The sequence below is a fragment of the Lepisma saccharinum genome, chromosome 3 (genome assembly GCF_977018435.1).
Source record: "Lepisma saccharinum chromosome 3, izLepSacc3.1, whole genome shotgun sequence".
NCBI lineage: Eukaryota > Metazoa > Arthropoda > Insecta > Zygentoma > Lepismatidae > Lepisma > Lepisma saccharinum.
Genome location: NC_139231.1, coordinates 139,634,638 through 139,657,003, shown reverse-complemented (window position 1 = coordinate 139,657,003; position 22,366 = coordinate 139,634,638). Strand labels below are relative to the sequence as shown.

General features: G+C 43.3%; 2 protein-coding genes across 5 annotated transcripts in view; one reads left to right on the top strand and one right to left on the bottom strand.

The window, feature by feature from the left end:
* The window catches only part of Unc50 (Unc50 RNA binding protein), a 156,807-nt gene that overhangs the window by 39,887 nt on the left and 94,554 nt on the right, over nt 1–22,366 (bottom strand). The gene's annotated exons all lie outside the window — the stretch shown is intronic.
* On the top strand, nt 752–17,491 carry LOC145985465 (beta-1,3-galactosyltransferase 1-like). Its single transcript, XM_083119536.1, has 4 exons — nt 752–892; nt 5,570–5,634; nt 14,949–15,298; nt 15,703–17,491. Exons 2-4 carry the CDS (start codon nt 5,601–5,603, stop codon nt 16,348–16,350), a joined length of 1,032 nt encoding a protein of 343 aa, XP_082975662.1. The 5' UTR covers nt 752–892; nt 5,570–5,600; the 3' UTR covers nt 16,351–17,491.

The window sequence follows — 22,366 nt, the reverse complement described above, 5'->3', positions numbered from 1 at the left end:
TTGAATTGGTGTTTTAAGTCCACTTTATGCACAGTAAGGCTAATCGGGACTTGACCTACAGTTTAAAGTGGGATCCCAACAACTTGTGCCTCCACCGGGTATCGAACCCGGGACCCCTTGATTACAAGGCTATGACGCTACGAAAACAAATTGAAAATTTTCCGTTTTCGGTTGGGGATTTGTGTGCTCCGTGAACCCATTTCAGGCGGCGCCTCTGAAATTGGAGTCTCTCGGCTTCAACGCAGAGAATCGAGCGATGCATGTACTCTCTCGGTAGAATGCTGGGGGCCACGAGAAATTCAATTGCGTTACAACTGAAAATTTTGTTCCACAGCAGGCTTGCAATTCCAGATTGTAACTTCGGGTTTTATTCTACAGGGCGCATAGATTTGAAATAGAGCTGTATCGCTAATGTAGGTTTTTCACAAAGTGTGAAGAAAAGACACGATGATAGTTAAGTTGTTCGAAGCGCGACACCCTGCGTTGCAACGACTTACGCTGACCACTCCGCCACGGGGAGCCGCTCTATCGTTTTAACCTTCAATTCTGTTTCCTTTATTGCATTAAATTAGCTTTTTTTTTTTTGTGGCGTGTGAATAGGTAAAACAGTGTGCTACGTCTGGCAACGCTGTACGCTTGGGTACATTCCGTATTCTCTCAATCCTACGTGGTCTCGAAGCCTCAATCTCGCTACGTTCTTCTTGGCCAGTAACGAGAAACGTCACGTGACCTCCGCTTTGGGATTGGTGTCGTCACGGCACTTTGTAGACCAGCAGCAATTGAGTGAGCAGTCAGCGCGGCTCGGCTCTGGCACGCGGTGCGGTAACTTGTGAATGGTGTGTTCAGAAGCAGTAAAAATACTCGCAGGGCTTGGTGACATTTACAGGAACAGGTAATTACTTTGTTACTGATATTCAGGATCTGCACTGCGAAATACAAACTCAATTGCGCACACAAGTTGGACGCAAAAACTAACTACTTCCACTTCGGTGTCTGATATCCAGAAATGAGAAGCTCCTTTGCTTGCACACTGCCCACAAACTCTGCGTTTTTTAATTTGTCTCCACTTTATGTACAGATAGCCCAATCGGGACTGGGCCTACAGTTTAACGTGAGATCCGAACCACTATCGAGTATCGAACCCTGGACCCCTTCATAACAAGGCGACGACATTACCACTAGCCATCGGGTAGTTCTGCATTTAGCTTATTGGTGTTATTTTTTGTGTGTACTTTCGCTATGCGGAGTATATTTCCATGGTTTGAAACGCACTTGTACTTTGTAACTTTGCGTAATTTTATTAATAGGTCCACTTTGTCCTGATAGGACTTATGCACGTTAAAGAGAAATCTAAACTGCTGTGCAATGCTTCCACCGGGAACTGAATCCGCAGCGGCGGCGCCAGGATTAATCATTTAGGGGTGCGACGTTGAAAATAAAGAAAACATGAAATGTACATGGAAGTTTTAGTCCCTAAATCATATTTTAGTAGGCACCTTTGATAATATGCTAATGAAACTGAAGAATAGCGACTTGCTTTTTGCCTGATTTTAGCACAACGACATTTGGAAATTTTAAAATAACAGCTTGTTCAAGGGAGACAAATGTCATATATGGACGACTGGAGATTTTTTCCATGGAGAGGCAAGCTAGGCAAGGCATTTATTTTTCCACGGATAGGGGTCGATATATTTTCCCACATCTAATAGTGTTGCTCACTCCCTCTAAAAAAATCCTTCAATTTGAAGTTACCATATTCCTGCAACACTATCATAATAATTAACATAAATGACCGTGACTGAAATGTACAATTTTAGATTGACATCCATTGTTTTCAGTCCACTTTATGCACATATAGGCTAATCGGGACTGGACCTACAGTTTAAAGTCGGATCCGAACCACTATGTGCTTCCATCGGTTATCGAACCCGCTATCCCTTTGATTACAACCAACCGAGGAACAAAATTCACTTATTAATCAAATGTCAAATACGTTGTATAGATGACAACAACTGTTGAGTATTCAGTTTGTGTGCGTTGGGTAAAATAAAAAAAAATGGTACTGTGCAACATAAAGTTCTGCAATTTGAAAAAGAAAATAACACAATAAATACGAAATCATGTTGTCACTTTCATGTAATTATCAACTCGCTGTTTTTGGACTGCTTCACTTTTCTGAAAATGTTCCGTTGCTTTGTTACTCCCTCTTTTTACATGCGTTCCTTTTACATAAAACATAGCCTACTTTTCGTCTGCCCAGATGCTGTGGTGTCAGGACAAAACGCTAAGTGTACAGCAACTTCACAGTTAAAAATTCTTTGGGCCGCACTGCCTCCCCAACAACGAACTATAACATTTCTTCACGATATTTTGCCTCTTCGCAACAGTCTTTGAGAAAGTCTGAAATGGTACGTCTGCTGGAACAAATAGAACGAATTAACAAGGAAACTTCGGTCACCGATTCAACTCGCGTTAAATAATTTCCCGAGAACGACCTGATGATACTCCAAAGCAACTGCAAGTTTTGTTCCAATGCGACTTGAAGAAAACAGGAAGAACACGTAAGCGAACAACAAAATCGTGTTTCAACAGTGCAAAGGAAAACATACAATAACTGATACTGAGCTACAAACATTTATCGAAAAACACAAACAGACCACTTGAAACACACGAACAACAATTCTGAAGAAAGAACAGTAGTACAGGAAAATACATGAGGAGTCTCTTTGAGAGTAAGATAAACGCTTTTGCCTATTGTAAATAATAATAATAGTCTCACACCAGTACATAACATTCGGCCCTCAATATGACAACGACATGACATAACCTCGCGCCCCTGTGAATCCGGAACCACCTGATAGCAATGTGAGTTTAGTACTTCGCTATCGGGAGGATTGGACTGATGTTTTAAGCCCACTTTATGCACAGGAAGGCTAATCGGGACTGGACCTACAGTTTAAAGTGGGATCCGAACCACTATGTAGGTACTTCCACCGGGTATCGAACCGGGACCTCTTGATTACAAGGCGAGGACGCTACCACTGCGCTATCGGGAGGCTCCAACATTTTATTGTAATTAAGATTATGTCCATAGCTGCGCATATCTTGTTCAAAAGAAAACAAAAAAAAATCTTGTTCGTATAATCAATACAGGTTTAGGATTAAGCTTGAAAGTGATGTGTACGTTTGTTTCTTTCCAAGCCCGTTACGAATTGATTTTTTCTAATATTTGGACTGTGCGTGTGAAACTCGGAAATCGTTGGCGCCCATTTAGCATAATACTGTCGATTTGTTCATTGCTAAAAAGAGAACTACTACAAACTCTGTTAAGAAAAAAAAGCTCCTCAGCTTGTTTCGTGGTAATTTCCCTTCTGCTGCCAAACGCATTTGTGAATTAAACCTGCACGAATGAACAAACGAGGAAGGTAGCACGACGGAGGGGGGGGGGGGGAGACAGTACAGTGAATCACAACTATAACAGCTGAATGAAATGTATCCTCCAAAGGCGTTTTCTGCCCGACCACTCTATGACGAAACTTGATTGCGCAAGTTCCTCAAGGACACTTCTCCTTTGCTGACTGTCTGTGCTTCCCAGATCACTGTTGGAAGGCGTGAGAGGATCGAAAAACAAATGTGTGGGAACTACAAAGTGCTGACGAAATATTCAATCCGAATGTGTTGTTTAAAATAGGTTAAGGTATCCCACGTTCATTGCACCGTGTTATGAGCGAGTTTTTGAGTTCATTTATGCACAGATGGGCTACTCCGGACCGAACCTGCACTTTAAAGTAGAATCTGAACCACTGCGCAATGCGTCTCCACCGGCCAGGGGCGTGTTGCTAATCACATCAACCCCAACTTCGGCCGTGTTCAGGGGATCACTTTTACTTTTCAAAATATTTATAAAACCCAGACTGATTTCTCAAAGAAAATAATTAGAATTTAACTTTTCTTGCTTTCTGGAGCAAAATCGTCAATTATCCTATCAAAGTATACCATTTTTGCACTTTATTTTAAATTGACAATATTGTGAGATTATTTAACCTCTCCTGACTCATTGACGATCTCCGGTAGTCTTTTTTATTACATTTAGCTTGAAGACGCATGAAGATGGAAACAAGGGTCGAGTAATACCTTACATGTTTTCCTTCTCCACTTTGCAACATGCTCTGAGCGCCATTGGCCCCAACGTTGGCCCCAGAGTAGGTCAGCTGAAAGGAAAAATTATGCACTTCTTCCACCTTTATTTTAATTGCATCATTATCTCTTCCTATCCCAGTTCTAGAATTATTTCTTCTTGCTTCTTTCTCCAATTGATTATTTCTTATATCATTTTTCTCCTTTCTACTGTTTGTGTTTTCTTCCTCTGTTGCTTTTCTCTCGATATTTTTCTTTCCCTTCCTCTTGCTTTTTTTCTTCTTCTCCTCTTGGTTCTATTATACGTTTTTTGTGGGGTTAGGGCCCCACACTTTCTTGATCACGGCCGAAGGCGGGGGTGATGTGATCAGCACCACGCCCCTGGCCGCCTTTAACCCGCAGAGTTTCCTCCAGGTACCCACTTTATACGACGCTGGGTGGGCGCTGGAGCCGCTAGAACAGGTGGGAAAAATCTCTGTTCTCCCCCGCCGGGGAACGACCCCGGGTCTTCGCACGGTAGTCAGACGCCCTAACGACTGAGCTACTGCATTTTTTTCTTTTTATTTAATAAATATTCAATTGTTTATCTATTTGGCACTGATTTCCTTGCCAGGGCAGTTGCTTTAATACAAATTTTAGCGATCTTTACACGCTAGATAATGAATACATACTTTTATATCTATTCTTACACCTAATGTCAAAATTGCAAGAGCATACATGTAATTTCCACCTGTTGCGTGCAAACAAGATATTATCATGATGTCTATTTTCGTACTTTCTCACAATGTGAACGGCTCTACCAAGATCCACAGCTTATTTGAAACGAACGAAGCACGTTCATTAAAAAACAAACTTTAACCACTTGCAAAATTAAGTCGTAACTGCAGTATTTTAAGATGGTATTCTTCATCTGGGTTGAAGCAAACATGTAAATGAAAAAAGTGGAGGGAATTATATTAAAAATATGTCAAGAGAGATCAGGAAATAAGAACGCAATACATAGTAAATGCACAATGAATCTTCGGTTGCGGTAGAAGAAAAAACTACACATGCCACTGTATTGTGGCCAAAACAGGGATGAATAGTTCTTCCTGACGAGGCCTGAGCAACTGTCAATACGAAGTTTTGTTAACGAAATGGCATCATATTTGCTTTTCTATGTAAGAATATAAACTAGTTGCTGATAGATACATACTTTGTGTTTAGGCCTACATTTTTCTTATATTGTGTCACTTTTCTTCCGATTTAGGGTAATCGCGGCAATGTGAGTTACATAACATTACAATTCACTAACAAAAGAACTCGCGCCCGAAACCTTCGGTGGTGAGATTCCTAGTAAACTATTCAACGCGCTCGACCATCTAGACTGCCTTTTAAGAACGAACACACAACCGGAATAATAATTGTGCATTAATTCTTTGTACCATTCCAGATGCCGCCAGATGTAAAACAACTTCTCTTCAATGCTGTTGCTGTTCCAACGGTTGGCGTCAAGACGTAAGTACAGAGATGAAGGCTCAGCTGGATCCTTGGCCGACGCCAGAACATTTGTTTTCGAATTTTCCTCTCCTTTCGAAAAATCGTTATGATATTCCAACGTTTGAAAAATCTAGATATTGTCAATAGTTTAATAGACTTACGTAGCCACGGAACTACTGAGACTATCTACGCAACAGCGTAAGCAAACCACTAAAATTCACGTGAATGTTCTAGGAGGAACTCTGAGGATATTAGGTAATTTTTCTAATTTTGCAATTTTCGTAAAGTTTTCTCCGAACGAGAGGAAAAGTCGAAAGCAGCTGCGCTGGCGTCGACCAAAAGTCCAGCCGAGCCTAAGAACGTTAACATTTCGGAAAATGCATTTGGTACAGTTGGATAAATTTGTGAGAAAAATCCTGTCCGGAAGAGCACACTGAAAACTGACAGAAAGCCCAACGGGAAGAAATCAATGACAAAAGTTGCCTTTTAAAAGGTTGCTAATCAACTTTCACTTATTTGAGCACATTCCAACGTCCACGGTCTGGCAGAGGTTCCAAGACTGTGAAAATGTCAGCATATCTTTCAGCACCGGATGGCCACGTATTGCAACACCACAAGAGGATCGTTACTTGTCCCAAAATGCCATTCGACGGAGCCGCGGGAGATCCGGATTCGATTCTCCGGGTGGGTGATACAAGGTTGAAATTTTTCCGGCATTGTTCCTGCATAAAGTGCTATGGAGTTCATCCAGCCTCAAATAAAAGAGTATCTGGGACCAACCCTGGGGGTAAAGGCGGCCGAAGCGTGGTGCTGAGCAGAGATCGAGTATGTATGTAGTCCTGCCCTCACATCCCCTGCATGTGCGTTCCTGGCACTCGGAACTTAAAAGTACAGTCGATAAACTCGCTGAAGACCCGAGAGCAGCCCACATTCACGATGTACAGTCGATTGCATCAAGGGGGACCTGCCAGATGGCTGCTGGCTAGGGGTGTGCGGGATCCAAAAAAGTCAGTACCGGGGTCGGGGGGAAAAAAATACCGTCCCGATCACAACTTCGGGAAATAATTCCATCGAATAGTCGGGAAATTCCAATGCTGATCTTTAAAAGTGGTTAATTCCCGATGTTTTCTGCATTGTAAGTGCCTGAAACTTCTCAGAAATTGTTAGTTCTTATTCCAGAAATGCAAAATCAGGAAAATGTCGTGTAGAATTCAAATTTTCAACACTGTCGGGAAATTTTGAATATTTCTCGTCCCGAAAATTTCCTGACTTGGTCCGGAAATTGTAAATTTTATTCCGTCCCGAAAGCCGGGATTCAGATATTTCCCGTCCTGCACATCCCTACTGCTGGCCACAGAAATATCCGTTTTGCGTCGTGCAAAAAATATCACAATTGGACCAGGCAACAGCGCGGCTGTGCATTTTTACTCCAATATCTATTTATAGTATCAAAAATATAGATAAAAACGTAACGTTTCCACCTTAGACGAATATTCACAATTTAAAAAAAGATTTTTGGGGAATATTCGTCTGAAGAAGACCTTGTTGGAAACGTTACGTTTTTATCTATATTTTTTATACTATAAAATTTGCCTTGGCCAGCATTTTAATGTTTTATTAACATAGAAACAAGGCTTAACAGTGTTACCATCTAGGTTTTTCTTCAGAGTGATTGACGGCGTGTTTTCATCTGGAAGGTGGCAGTAGGCACAGTCCAGGTAACATCGTTGTATGGAGTGGCTGCGTTAGGCTAACGTACGCTCCTCCACTAGCTCTTCATGCCTTCCTCCAACATTGTCAGGCTTTTTTGGGGTTCAGTTGGTACAAATTTCAAAGTATTTGCTATAAAGTCCCCCGCCTGCATACAATTGAAAAGAGAACATCGATCGCTTGGAATGGCCTGATCGTTCGCCTGATTTAAACCCTATCGAAAATGCATAGGATACATTCGGACTTGTGCTGGGTACCTCTGAGACCCACCAAAGAGGTTAGGGAACTTTGGTCCAAGAATGGGAGTCCATACACCAAGTACCGCTGGGAAATCTTTTCAGCCAGTTGTACAGTACACGCCGTTGTGTGGGGTGACCACAAGGCATATTAACTCACTTCTACACTAAACACAAATCGATAGTATGGCACATATTGTGAACTTTATTGATTGATTTATTTATTTATTTATTTGGTGTTTTAAGTCAACTTTATGCACAGTTAATCGCGACTGGACATACACCACTATGTGCCTCCACCGGGTATCGAACCCGGGACCCCGATTACAAGGCGACGACGCTACCACTGCGCCATCGGGCAGGCCCTGGAAGAAAAAGAAACGAGAGTATACTGGTATAAAACATTAACATACAGATTCTCTCGAGTTATCGACAAGGGAGTTCTGAAACAATTTCGAGCTTGAGAGGTGAAGTCATCCTTAACGTTTGTTATCGAAGCTCGGAAACCTATCCAAAACTCACCTGGAAGATGATTTTTAAGTTACACATGCGAGGTACGAGCGCACTATAGAGCAACCACAAACAAAAGAACCTTCGGCCAAAAGCATTCGCGAACCTTCCCCTGCATCTGTTCAACGCGAGCCCCCTCACGCGCAAGTACGACGCACAGAACACGCGGTTCTGCGCAGGTCCTTTTGCCTGTGGTCCCAGTATACCTTCGCAAAGGTTTGGCAAGGTCGCGCTGGGTCCTCTTCCATGCGACCTGTAATATAGGTCCGGGACCACGCACGCTGCGAAGGTATGCACACCAAGCAGCTTCAAATTCGTATTTCGCGTTTTCTACGTCACTTTTATTTACACTTTTGGTTAACTGCGACTATGAGGATGATTATACGAAAATGAAGAGAAAATCGCAACAGAACACTCCAAAGAGAATTATACTGGCTGCGTATCCGCCAGTCGGGTGTGCTTAGTGGACCTTCCAAGTTGCCCTCACAATCCCGGTGCAGCTTTAGAAGCCATTCCCATGTACTTGTGAGGTTTCCGGAGCGTCGTTTCTTAAATATACCGCTTATCCCGGCCGAGAGCAGCGATTTACCATTAAATCAAAAAAGTGGAAGGCAGCTGTAGGGATGGCCAGACCCGGATCCTTAGGATCCGAAATTTCTTGTTCCGGATCCGGATCTGTGGATCCGGAATTTTCGGATCCGGATTCGTTTGGCCATCCCACATGAGCGCTTCTTTGGAAAGTAAGAATGTGTTTATAACATACTGTTACCTGCTAATATATATATATATATGTGTCTGTGTGTTTTACTAAAGTTCGTTTCCAACGCTTAGGCGATTCTACAAGTGAAAATAAACACAAAAGTTCATGTGACGAAATGCCGAAAACGGCACCCATTTGGAGTTATTGAAGTGGGAAAAAGAAGGAAAATTAAGTTTACAAGCAAATAGTGGCACAACGGCCAACCATATGACCGCGGCGAAGGGCGGTCCACAAAGAAATGCGGCATGCTCTATTAAAAAAAAGCACATGGCAGATGTGTGAAGTTGATGCTCAGGGATTCCCAAAGGAAGCGAATGGGTCTGTTGAAGTCATGGGGGTAGGGAAGGGTTTAGCGAGATGTGTTATCCACGGAAAGTGATATGTGGAGACTGACAACTAAGAAGAAAGCTAATATCCGTAGTGGACATCAGCATTACGTAGAAAAACAAAGATGGTGGTGGTGCTGCGCTAAGTTGCATGTGTCGACATGTTCACTGTGTGCAGAGTGGAGGTGCCGAGGGAACCACATCACAGACGATGTTCAAACGGCCCCTCTTCGGATAGGACGCCCCACACATTAACATGTGAGGTGTGTTGGGCACTGGCTATATCGTGCGTACTGGTGTCAGGACGATCCCTGACCGCATTTAACACCGCAACTTCACATATCTGCCATGTGCTTTTTTGAATAGAGCATGCCGCATTTCTTTGTGGAACGCCCATCGCCAGCAAGATCGCCGGACATTACTCCCCTGGACTTCTTTCTATGGGGAGAGATGAAACGCCTCGTATACGAAACACCTGTCGTGTCAGCCGAGGATCTCGTTGCACGCATTAAGTCGTCGCAGCGACGATAGCACACACAGCAGTGTTGTTTGCTCGCACTAGACAATCGTTGATTCGGTGTTGTCATCTCTGCGTGGAAGTTAATGGTAGACAGTTTGAACATCGTCTGTGATGTGGTTCCCTCGGCACCTCCACTCTGCACACAGTGAACATGTCGACACATATGCAACTTAGCGCAGCACCACCACCATCTTTGTTTTTCTACGTAATGCTGATGTCCACTACGGATATTAGCTTTCTTCTTAGTTGTCAGTCTCCACATATCACTTTCCGTGGATAACACATCTCGCTAAACCCTTCCCTACCCCCATGACTTCAACAGACCCATTCGCTTCCTTTGGGGAATCCCTTGAGCATCAACTTCACACATCTGCCATGTGCTTCTTTGAATACAGCATGCCGCATTTCTTTGTGGAACACCCTTTGCCGCGGTCATATGGTTGGCCGTTGTGCCACTATTTGCTTGTAAACATAATTTTCCCACTTCAATAACTCCAAATGGGTGCCGTTTTCGGCATTTCGTCAGTCACATGAACTTTTGTGTTTATTTTCACTTGTAGAATCACGTCCTAAGCGTTGGAAACGAACTTTAGTAACACCCTCTGTGTGTGTGTGTGTATATATATATATATATATATATATATATATATATATATATATATATATATATACAGGGTGATTCTAGAGGTAGGGTACAAACGAAAACCACAGATACCTCCCAACCTCCCATGAAAAAGAGACGAAAGTGCCCCTTCCACTTTGCCGAGAGATGCCTTCGTGAGGAGCTAGACAACGCCGAAAACGTGTGAAATTGAACTTCACACCGCTGTACAGCCAGTACCAGTGAAGATAGAAAGGCGGAACAAAAGAAGTCAAAAGGAACACCGAAGTCGCCCATCCGAAAAACACCAGGCGGCAGCTGCGCAACGCATGCGCATGGGGTTCCACAAAGGAAATAGGAGTGTCACGCAAGACAAGTGAAGGGAAAGGGTAGCGATCGACAACAGTAGGGACAAAAGAAGCAAGAAACACACCGAGAATGCAAGCAAAGTGGACTGGTGGGGTCCGTACGACACTCCAGCAGCCTTTCGCCCCCTCCCACCCAGCGATGTGCCTCCAGCTTCATTTCTAAGAGGCTGATTGGGCCCCATCACGACGTTTGTAACAACGTCTGTACGAGGAACGTGGTCCTATCTGTACGTGCACCTTTCATTGGCAATAACCTCCTGTGCCCGTAGTTGCTGTGTTTGTCCTGCTAGCGCACGACCTCTGTGTGACATCCCCTCGGTGCTGCTACGGGGAATCCCCCCGTCCCACATTTGTCGTCTCCTTGGCAGGTACCATTCCCCGTCCGGTCCTCTTTCTCTTTTGTTGCACCGTGCTTTGTTCTTACTGAGGTGTGTCTACACTGTGTTTGGGGACTCCCCATGCGCTGCACCGCCAGCGCCGCCATTTCTGCCCCGAACCATGTACGCGTCTGTTGCCTGTTGAGTGTCACGGACCACTTTGCTTGCATTATCGGTGTGTTTCTTCGTCCTACGTCGTCCTCCCGTGGTTCTGCAACCTCGCACTACTTTTCTCGACTGCACTGCTTCAGTCATGGTGTTTTTTTTCCCGCTGTGCAATTGTTACATCATGCTTCATTGCTTCTTTTGTCCCTACTGTTGTCGATCACTACCCTTTCCCTTCACTTGTCTTGCGTGACACTCCTATTTCCTTTGTGGAACCCCATGCGCATGCATTGCGCAGCTGCCGCCTGGTGTTTTTCGGATGGGCGACTTTGGTGTTCCTTTTGACTTCTTTTGTTCCGCCTTTCTATCTTCACTGGTACTGGCTGTACAGCGGTGTGAAGTTCATTTTCACACGTTTTCGGCGTTGTCTAGCTCCTCACGGAGGCATCTCTCGGCAAAGTGGAAGGGGCATTTTCGTCTCTATTTCATAGGAGGTATCTGTGGTTTTCGTTTGTACCCTACCTTTAGAAGCACCCTGTGTGTGCGCGATTTGTAATTAATACACTTATGTTCACTGCATATATTATAATGTTTTATTTTAATTTTTGAAGCTGTAACTGTAGAACAATTGTATAATTTTTGTATATAATTTCTATCTTGTTAAATGTGTGTTACAGGTTTCATCCTGGAATTGAATGTCTCACATTTATGTGTGTTTCCATTTCCAATACATTCGAATGAATACATATTTGTTTCAATGGCATTTACAAAATCACCTCTGACATTTTATGTTAAACAAGATTATTTTTGTGCACGAGTGGTTACCCGATGCGTAGCAAAGTATTTTAGGAACAACACTTGGAAAAAATCTTGTAGGACTAACTAAAAAGGTAAAAGGTAAAGTGCTCCCCTGTGCATAGCACTACGCCATGAAGGCGTATAGGTGGTGTGGGGGTAACGCCCCACACTTTCTTGATCCGGTCGTGAGTGGGGGTGATGTGATCAGCCACAGTAGGACTAACTAATGATTTTTTTTATTATTTTTTTTGTAATCGAAGATCATAATACCTTTTAAGGTGTGGTAATATTATAATGGAGTTGAGATACGAAACTCTCGGATTCGGAATTTTCGTATCTGGATCCAGATCTGGAACTTTCGGATCCGGATCCGTTTGGCCATCCCTAGAAAGAGTGTTTATGAAGTACCGGAACCACTCGTCCGTCCAGTTTCATAATTACCTTTCTTGCACCGTGTCACGAGGCATCTCCATTTGCCGAGAAGAATTATTTTACCCATTGCAAAATAACCGCTTTCCTATGCAGATTACAGCATCAAGTGATTGTCAGTTTCTAAAATCCAAATACAGAAAAAGAAGACATCGATTCAAAAACTTCCCGAAATGTAGAGATAAGTTATCCTCCCCTGAGAATGCCAGTGTTCCATCACCAAACTGTAAACCAGCGGAGATATTTTGGTTGAGCCAATTTAGGACCATTCCTGAAAAATTCACAAATTGGACGTAACATTTTCATTCTTAGTGGACGATGCACGACAGTAAGTAACATTTTCGTTCCATCTGGAAGGAAGCGTCGGTGAGTGAAGACTGCGTCTGTCATAATGGCATTTCCGGATTTTAGGTGTCCTCCCGACGAATAGTTTTGTTTTCGCTTCCTATGCACATACTTAGCACTCAGGCCGTGTTCAAGAGGTTGGGATATTTGGATATTTGGGTTGAGTATTCACTCAACAATTCACTTCCGGTTCCGACCGTTGCTAGACTCCCTCCCCCTCACTCCCATTACATCAAGTGCGTATTTTCTATTTGAGCGATGCGACCCAATCCCCACTTGCTGCAATGCAGCACAAGATGATTAGATACAACACTTCAAACTGAATTACAATGGGCCGATTCCGGGAACTTTCTGGATCTACAGTATGCAAATTTTAGAAACTTGATTACTATCGTGATAACTGTTCCTATGCATTCGGTGTCATTTCCTTCGCATGTTTAACATTTGATTGTCACAGTAGGCATGAGCTGAAAGCAGTTTGGTAAATCGATTGGAAAATCTATTATTCTTATTTATAGTGAAGTCAGAAGTCCATTTCCTCTAATTGATACATTACTATAAAGATTTACTATAAAGATAAATGAATTACGTAACGAATTTCCGTCATTGTAGGTATATTGACAAAGAAGTGTGTACTCATTTTATAGTAGCAGGAAAATGACCATAACTTGATATACACTCATGATCATAAATTAAGGATAATGCTGAATCTTGTACAAAGAAATGTTTGATGTGCACGTTGCAGCTTGAAATGATGTCCGGGTACTGTACCAAAGAACCTGTGTTGACTATGACCTTGATCCAGTGTGTGGTGGCGCTGTAAGCAGACAAATGACTCACAGGAACGAAACTGCTGACCAGAGTATAGTGCCTGTAGGAAGTGTGCAGTTATGTTCGGTTGTGCAAATGGTGAGTGTGTGTGTGTGTGGGTGAAATGGCTCAACGAACACATATTGATGATGTAATGAGGGGAAGGATACTTGGACGGCTAGAGGCGGGCCAAAGACAGCAGGTCGTGTCACAGATGCTCCATGTGCCACAAAGTGTCATCTCACAATTATGGCAACGATTCCAACAGACTGGAAACGTGTCTCGGCGCTACAGCAGTGGACATCCACAGTGTACAACACCACGAGAAGACAGGTATATCACCGTAAGTGCCCGGAGACACTGAAGAAGAACTGCCGGGGGCCTTGCTAGAGACCTTGCAGCTGCCACTGGAACAGTTGTTTCCAGACACACTGTGTACAGACGACTCAACAGGCACGGTTTATTCGCCACGAGGCCTGAAATTTGCATTCCACTGTCACATGGTCACAGAGTAGCCCGTAACAACTGGTGTAGAGAACACAGGACATGGACAATGGAAGAATGGTTTCATGTACTCTTCACTGACGAGTCCAGGTATAGTCTCAACAATGATTCTCGTCGTGTAACCATCTGGCGTGAACCAGGAACCAGATACCGACCCGGTAACATTGTCGAAAGGGACTAGTATGGAGATGGTGGTGTCATGGTGTAGGGTGGCATTATTTTGGGTTCACGTACACCCTTGCATTATCTTTGACAGAAGTACTGTAACAGGTCAGGTGCACCGGGATGTTATTCTGCAAGACTACGTTAGTCTTTTCAAAGGTGCAGTCGGTCCTAAGTTCCTCCTGATGGATGACAATGCCAGGCCACACGGAGCTGCTATTGTGGAGGAGTACCTTCAAACAGAGGACATCTTACGAATTAAGTGGCCTGCCTATTCCCCCGACCTCAACCCAATCGAACATGCTTGGGAAGCTCTACGCCGACGTATCGCCGCACGTCTTCCACCTCCTCGGACTCTTCAGGAGTTCCGACAGGCACTGGTGCAAGAATGGGAGGCCATGCCCCAACAGCTGCTCGACAACCTCCTCCAGAGTATGCCAAGCCGTTGTACTGCATGTGTCAATGTGCAGGGGCATCACATTCCATACTGAAACCTGTGCACATGCTCAAAGAACTGTGGAAGAACATTTTACAATCTCCCTTCCTTTGTATCATATGTGCGCTCTTTAGTTTTTCTCACGTTTTCTGCAATAAACAGGGTTAAACAGGATATGTGGATGTCTTTCTTGTGTGTTCAACATGTGTCTGTGCTACCACAACTAGTTTGTTTCAGTGCTGTATCGTGGGGCACCAAAACCTCTATTATCCTTAATTTATGAGCATGAGTGTAGTTATATCCAGCGTGTTTATTTTTTTTATTTGTTTTTACAGGTTGCAAGTTATGTGTGCCTCTGCAACGAAACGTTCTGGCCATACTGCTGCTAGTAACCTTCATGCTGTATTATTCGTTCATCCTGATGTCTGATGATGGCACGAAGCGCTTTTCCAGGATCCACACCCGCAACATCTCCGAATACGTCATGCCAAACGAATTCACGACCCTCGTAGACCAACACAATATTTGTCAGAGCAATGCTTTATTTCTTATAGCAGTAACTTCGGCACCGAAGAATTTCAAAGCACGCGAGGCCATACGAGAAACTTGGGGCAAAGAAGCCATTTCACATGCAGACACTCGACTCTTGTTCTTCCTGGGGCTAAATGACGAGGCTAAGGTGAAGGTAAGCAGTTTCGTATTTTGCACCTCGCAATGCATTTTTAAAAGCACGGGCCAACATAGTCACGTTGTTTTGGCACTTGGGTACTCCTAAATATTTGATCCAGTTGTTATTTTTCACTATATCGTTAGCCAAATATTTATAACAAATTGTGCTGATAAATTAAGAAAGCACAAGAGGTCAACCCTAAAGGCTGCCCCAAGCACAAATTGATTAGATTTTGGGTGAGCCCAAGTCCGCTTTACTCCAGGAATCGAACCCGCGTCTCCCGCGTGGTGCATATACGTATATATATTATTAAATTATTAAACCAGAGAGCGTAATTTGCAAATAAATGTTTCGACTAACACTAATTAACAACTGTTTAATATTCACTGCACTTATTAACTGTCACTTCCTTTTCCCAGGAGAAAGTCAAGACTGAAGCTGAAGAACATCAAGATATAATCGTGGAAAACTTTGTTGATTCCTATCTCAATCTTACTATAAAGACTGTGTTTATGCTAAAGTGGGCCTCGCGAACTTGTCCAAAATTGAACTACGTTTTAAAAACAGACGATGATATGTTTATAAATATAAAAGCAATGAGGAAACGTCTAAGCTTCACAGGTGCTTCTAAGTCTGAAATAAGAGGCTTCTTGCACGACAGAGTTAAACCCATCCGTGATCCCAAATCAAAATGGTTTCTGCCTTCTCATTTCTATTCAGAACAAACTTACCCACCCTTTTTATCGGGGACGGCTTATATTTTGTCAGGAAATATTGTTGACCTACTATATAAAACTTCTTTGAAAACACCAATGGTGCCATTGGAGGATGTGTTTTTGACAGGTTTAGTGGCTTTTCAAAAGCTAGGTATTCACTTAAAACACGAGCCTGGTTTTCGAATCAACAGACCGTTCTTTGACCACCCATGTAATTATCTTCCTTTGGTCACTGTTCACGAACTCAGTCCTAGCAGGATAAAGGATGTGTGGAAATCCATCAATGGCTCAGATTTAAACTGTAATTCTCTAACCAATAAACTAATTGTTTGGATATCAAGTTTCTTTTGATTAAATTGTAGTGTTATTCGATCGTCGTAGAAAACCATTGTGCCATGCTGTTAATGTTAAAAGAAACTACCAGAAGAATCAAAATATACAAGATTACGAATACTTGAATAAACGTGACTTCCCTTGCTAACAAACTAAAAGTCACTGCACTTTTAAGAAACCTCGTCTGTGATAATCATCGCCTAGAATCTAATAAATTGCAAGGTTCGACAATTTTTAACACAATGCCTACTACCTACTAATAGGTAAAGGTAACGAAGAAAAACTAGTCATTTCTTTTCTCAAGAACAAGAAAAAACTTTGTTACATATTGATTTGATTTCGTATAAATCTAGAAATAATTTTCCATGGGTCTTTATCACGTGCTGTAAAAAAAAACTGTATTTAGACATGGTCAAAAAAGTAAATAAAAAAACTCTATTTAGACATGTTCAAGAAAGTGCCTCCACAAATATACTTTTACATTTTGCCTTCACATCAAGGGAGCTAGGGTCGCATATTTGTTGTATCATGAGCTCAAACAGCAACCTTCCGGGTATCGATCATTCACAGATGAAAGGTAAAAGTATTATTACTTTAGGATAAGGAATCAACAAGTGGAATTCAAACCTAAGGAATAATGTTGATCAAGTGTCCTTGGTCTCCCCTCCTAGTAGTATATAATCAAACGACATCAATAATTTCTTATTTTTATTTTATTTAGAAAAAAATAAGTAATGATTACTGAAAGCATGCACGCTTGGAAACAAGATATGATAAACCCGCATAGACTTTTCTTTGAATATGTTTGTTTTATGTACCTGTAAGTTATCGAAGGAAATTATTGTTTCAACAAACTGCATCGAAAAAGAGAATCGAGAAGTCAATTATTGTAAGGGTTTGTATACAAATTTCGATTTATTTCATTGGCGCATGTATGGAAAGCATGGCGTACAACACGGGATGCATGTATGCAATTTACAGACAATCAAGTAGGTTAGTTCGCATTGAACAAAATTTGTAATGCTGAATACATTTATACACATTGTTATATTTATACATTGAATGTAATTACGTATGTTGAAGAATGTTGCACTTTGTTATTTGTAAGATTTTTTGATAGTTGAATATTGTAATTATTTTCTGCAAATAAATTTTTTCCACGTTATGTTAGCGTTATTAGTTAATGATTAAATGCCGCCGGATTCACTTCAAAATGTAATTTTACAGAATTGTAGCGATTCAAAAATGTTGATATTCCATACACATTGGACAAATGCACTTTCAGTTCCTTGAAAAGAATTGTCTCACAAGCTTTTAAATTGATCTCCAGTGCATGTAGATTTTTTTATTTCGCTATTAATATATTGCATTTGTATTCACATACAATTATGACGTATAGTATTCTTCAAAATATTTTTTTAATTGCTGTGAAGAATAAAATCCCATATGCTGTCAATTAATGATGTTTTCCGTGCACATTATTAAGAAATAAGGAGTTTGTGATGTTTCATGCTCTGACCGAGAATGTACCGTATTTGTAAATTTAGTGGACCCTCGAACAAGTGAAAGGGTCGCTCTCTGGTGAGTATCGTGAATAGAGAGAGAGAGACACACACACAGAGACAGAGAGAGAGAGAGAGAGAGAGAGAGAGAGAGAGTGAGTGAGTGAGTGAGCGAGCAAGGAGTCATGCCATTAGTTTACATTCTTGCTAACGGCCGACCAAAAAGCGGCAGTTCAGACGTCAACGTGGTGTCCGTATACATCAGACCTAATCAGGGTCTCCAAATTTAAAATTTCTTCGTGTAAAATAATGAAGTCGCAGTATTCAGAATCAACAGTTTCTTATTTGTAGCAATTTTCGCACCTATTTGCTTGAAGGTAAATAATTATGTAATTCTTCGAAATTTTACGAACAATTAGGAATACGCATGTTAAGACGCTTTTGCATGAGTACTATTTTGTATGGAGGCCAATCACATTTCCTAGCATGAGAAAAAATATTTTACCTAGTAATTTCACATTTTTCTCTCATTATTGGGCTATTTTCTTACTTTTTTGCACGGCTACGACGATGGGGGTTTCACGTCTTACCCTCGCCGCGGTCTGTCAGGTAAAACTCATACGGACCGCTGAGACGTCAACTTGATCGAACGTCAGACAATCACCTACACTTGGTCAGTTACAAATACAATACCAACACCTCGGATATCATACAGCTTTTTCTGAGCAATTTGCTAAGCAACGGTCCGAAGAGGCCATGCATTCCAACCAGCGGCGTAGTGCCCACGTAAGGCTTGTAAGTCCACCTTACAAGTTGAAATTGATTGATTGATTGATTTAAAATGTTTTGGGTGCGTCGGCACTTAAGGCCATTTTGCACCCTTCCGTGTATACGGGGAAACATCCCCTTATCTAAACTTCTGACAAAACTAAAAAAGGGGTGTAAATAGCCCTTTGGGAAAAACTAAAAGTGCAGGTTGTAAAAAGACCTGCACGAGTCAACACAACACATTAAAAAGTCAGAATAAACTAAAAACCTCCTTACAGACGGTGGAAGAGTCCAGCTCTTCGCAAAAAACTAAAAACATTTGTTAAAATACTGCTGTCATCACCCAAGAGGGATGACAAACAGCCCGAAAGGTTAAAAGTCTGCCGGAGGTAAGCAAGATCGACACATTCAACGAGAATGTGTCGGATGCTTAAAATAACATTACAAGTACGACACAACGGAGGGTCAAGCCCTTGCAGTAGGTGACCATGCGTGAGACGGCTGTGTCCTATACGCAGGCGGGTAAGAATAACGTCTTCTCGCCGAGAGGGACGAGACGAGGAACGCCAAACACCTATGGTGGGCTTCACAGCGTGAAGCTTGTTCCCCGTTTCCACATCCCACTCGGTCTGCCAAGTGTCAAGAAGGCGAGAACGGAACACATTCTGCAGGTCGCTAGCTGGCAAAAGGTGGACGAGAACGTCGCCATCTGCATCAGCAGACTTGGCGGCAGCATCAGCTGCTTCGTTCCCCTGGATGCCCACGTGGCTAGGGACCCAACAGAAGTGTACATCCGTGTTGGCAGATAAGGACACAAGCCGTCTGAATATGCGTTGCGCTACTGGATGCCGGGAATACGGCGAATCCAGAGACTGTAACACGCTGGTCGAATCACAGCACACCAGGACCTTCTTCAGACCGTTGACATCTGCAAAATCCAGTGCCTTTAGAATGGCGTACAACTCTGCCGTATAGATGGAACAGGCAGGATGTAGCGAGAAACTGGAACTTTCAGAGTCTAGGACGAAGGCGCAACCAACAGATTCGACTGTCTTGGACCCATCCGTGTAAAACACATTAAAATTGGGGTGATTCGCACGAAGTTCTAAAAACCTTTGCTGGTAAACAACCATTGGTGTCTCTGACTTTGGAAGGGCAGTCAGAGAAAAATCGATAGAAGGTGCAGGAAACTCCCAGGTAGGGAGAGGCGGAATGAGTGGAGAGACGCCAGGAAGATCACTGTTAACACCAAGTGCTGACAGGATCTCGTCTGCACGAACACCAAATGGTCTTGTGGCACTAGGGCGGAGCCGATACCTTGCCAGCCTATTCACGTCTGAGATGGTGTGAAATGAGGGATGTGAAGGCATCGAGCGAAGATGGAAGAAGTAGTTCATTACCAGCCGCTGTCTTCGCAGAGACAGCGACGGCTCAGATGCCTCTACGTACAAACTGGCGATAGGGCTGGTCCGAAAAGCACCAGAGCACACACGTATACCAGCATGGTGGACGGTGTCTAGGATGCGAAGTCTAGATGGGCGGGCAGAAGAATACACAACACATCCATAATCAAGCTTCGACCTGATGAGTGCACGATACAATCGAAGCAGTACCGTCCTATCAGCACCCCAGGAAGTATGGGATAAAACACGTAAAAGGTTGAGAACTCGAAGACAAGAGAACTTTAACTGGCGAAGGTGAGGTAGCCCTGTTAATTTCTTATCGAAAATGAGGCCCAGGAAGCGGACCTCATTCACGAAGCACAGGGGAGATTTCCCCATGTACAGGTCAGGTTCGAAATGACATGTACGTTGACGACAAAAGTGAACACACACGGATTTCTCGGATGAGAAGGTGAAACCTGTTTGGGAGGACCACTCAACCAAACGGTTTATCGTCAGTTGGAGTTGACGAGAAGCTGACGCGAGATTCCGTGAGCGACAAAAGATCGTGAGGTCTTCTACATACAAAAGACCATGTACAGGGGCAACAATGCTTGCCATAACACTGTTCACTGCTATAGCAAACAGAGTCACACTTAATACGCTGCCCTGTGGGACACCGTTCTCTTGTTCGTGAAGATCCGAAAAGGAGTTCCCAACACGTACGCGGAAAAAACGATCAGATAAAAAGTTTTTAATAAAGTACGCCATATGGCCACGCACGCCCCAAGAATGGAGCTGCTTTAGGATGCCAAAACGCCACGTTGTGTCATATGCTTTTTGGAGGTCAAAGAAAACTGCAACTAAATGTTCCTTGTTGAGAAATGCATCCTGAATGTGTTTCAAACTGAACCAGATGGTCCAGTGTGGAACGGTTGGAGCGAAAACCACATTGAAAATTACTTATCAAGCAGTTTTGCTCCAAAAACCAGGTGAGACGCTTGTTGATCATGCGTTCCATCAACTTGCACACACAGCTAGTTAAGGCAATAGGCCTATAACTCGAGGCTGCGGTGCGTTGTTTACCTGGCTTCAGGATGGGAACGATAATTGCTTCTTTCCAGGAAGTGGGGAAAGAGTCCTCCAACCAAAGCCTGTTGAATACCGCCAAAAGGAAATTTCTTGCTCCAATGGGCAGATGACGAAGCATCTCATACTGGATCTTGTCCACTCCAGGAGCTGTATTCTTAGAATCTCGAAGTGCCTGATCGAACTCCCGTTCAGTGAATGGAGAGTTGTATGGCTCGGTGTTATGACTTCGAAAAACTAGACGGCGTCGTTCCTGACGGTCCTTCTCACGGCGGAAACGTGGTTCATAATTTACAGAGCTAGACGCACCAGAAAACTGCGTGGCCAAGATATTAGCTATGTCTCCGGAATCTGTGTACAACGTCCCATCGTGCTCCAGAGCGCTCAGAGGAGTAGATGCACCCCCCTGGATGCGACGTACTTTGGTCCAAACGGCTTTCGACGAAGCCTGCTTCGTCAGAGAAGACACGTATTGGACCCAGCACGCCTTCTACTGGCTCGAATGAGCTGACGGGCACGGGCACGTTTAATGCGGAACTGCTCGAGGTTTGCGGCAGTGTGGTTCCTATTAAATCGATCGAGAGCATGATTGCGGTCCTTGATGGCTGCACCGATCTCCGCAGTCCACCAGGGGACTGGGCGTCGCCTCGCAGGTCCACTGGGATGTGGAATGGAGGTGCGTGCAGCATCATGCACTCCTGACACAAAGACATCTAAGGCGTCGATTGGTGGTAGAGTCGACGCAAGATCGACTTCAAGGTCTACTGCACGCTCGAAAGCTTCCCAGTCGGCCCGACTGAGATTCCAGTGAGGGTGTTGTTCACGTGATTGCTGAAGATGTTCGAAGGTAAGAATGAGAGGGAAGTGATCACTCCCACAGAGATCAGGATGAACGCTCCAAGATGTGGTAGGAGCAAGGCTGGGACTGCAAAAGGACAAGTCCAACGCAGAGTATGTGCCAGAAGAAGGACTGAAATATGTGGGAGTTCCATCATTCAGCAACGTTAAACCTGATGCCTCACGGAATTTATCTACAATTTGACCCCGGGGCTCTGTACGAACGGAGCCCCACAAACAATGGTAGGAATTAAAATCGCCCAAAAGAACTACAGGAGACGGAAGATGTTCGAATATATAATGGAGGTCCTCAAGAGAGAATCGCTCCTCCCTTGTGATGTAGACACAGCACACAGATATTGGCTGTGGTAGATGGACCCGCACGGCGACAGCTTGGAGGGGGGTGGTGAGAAAGATTGGTGTTGAGTGGATGGTATCTCGAACACCGATTTGCAA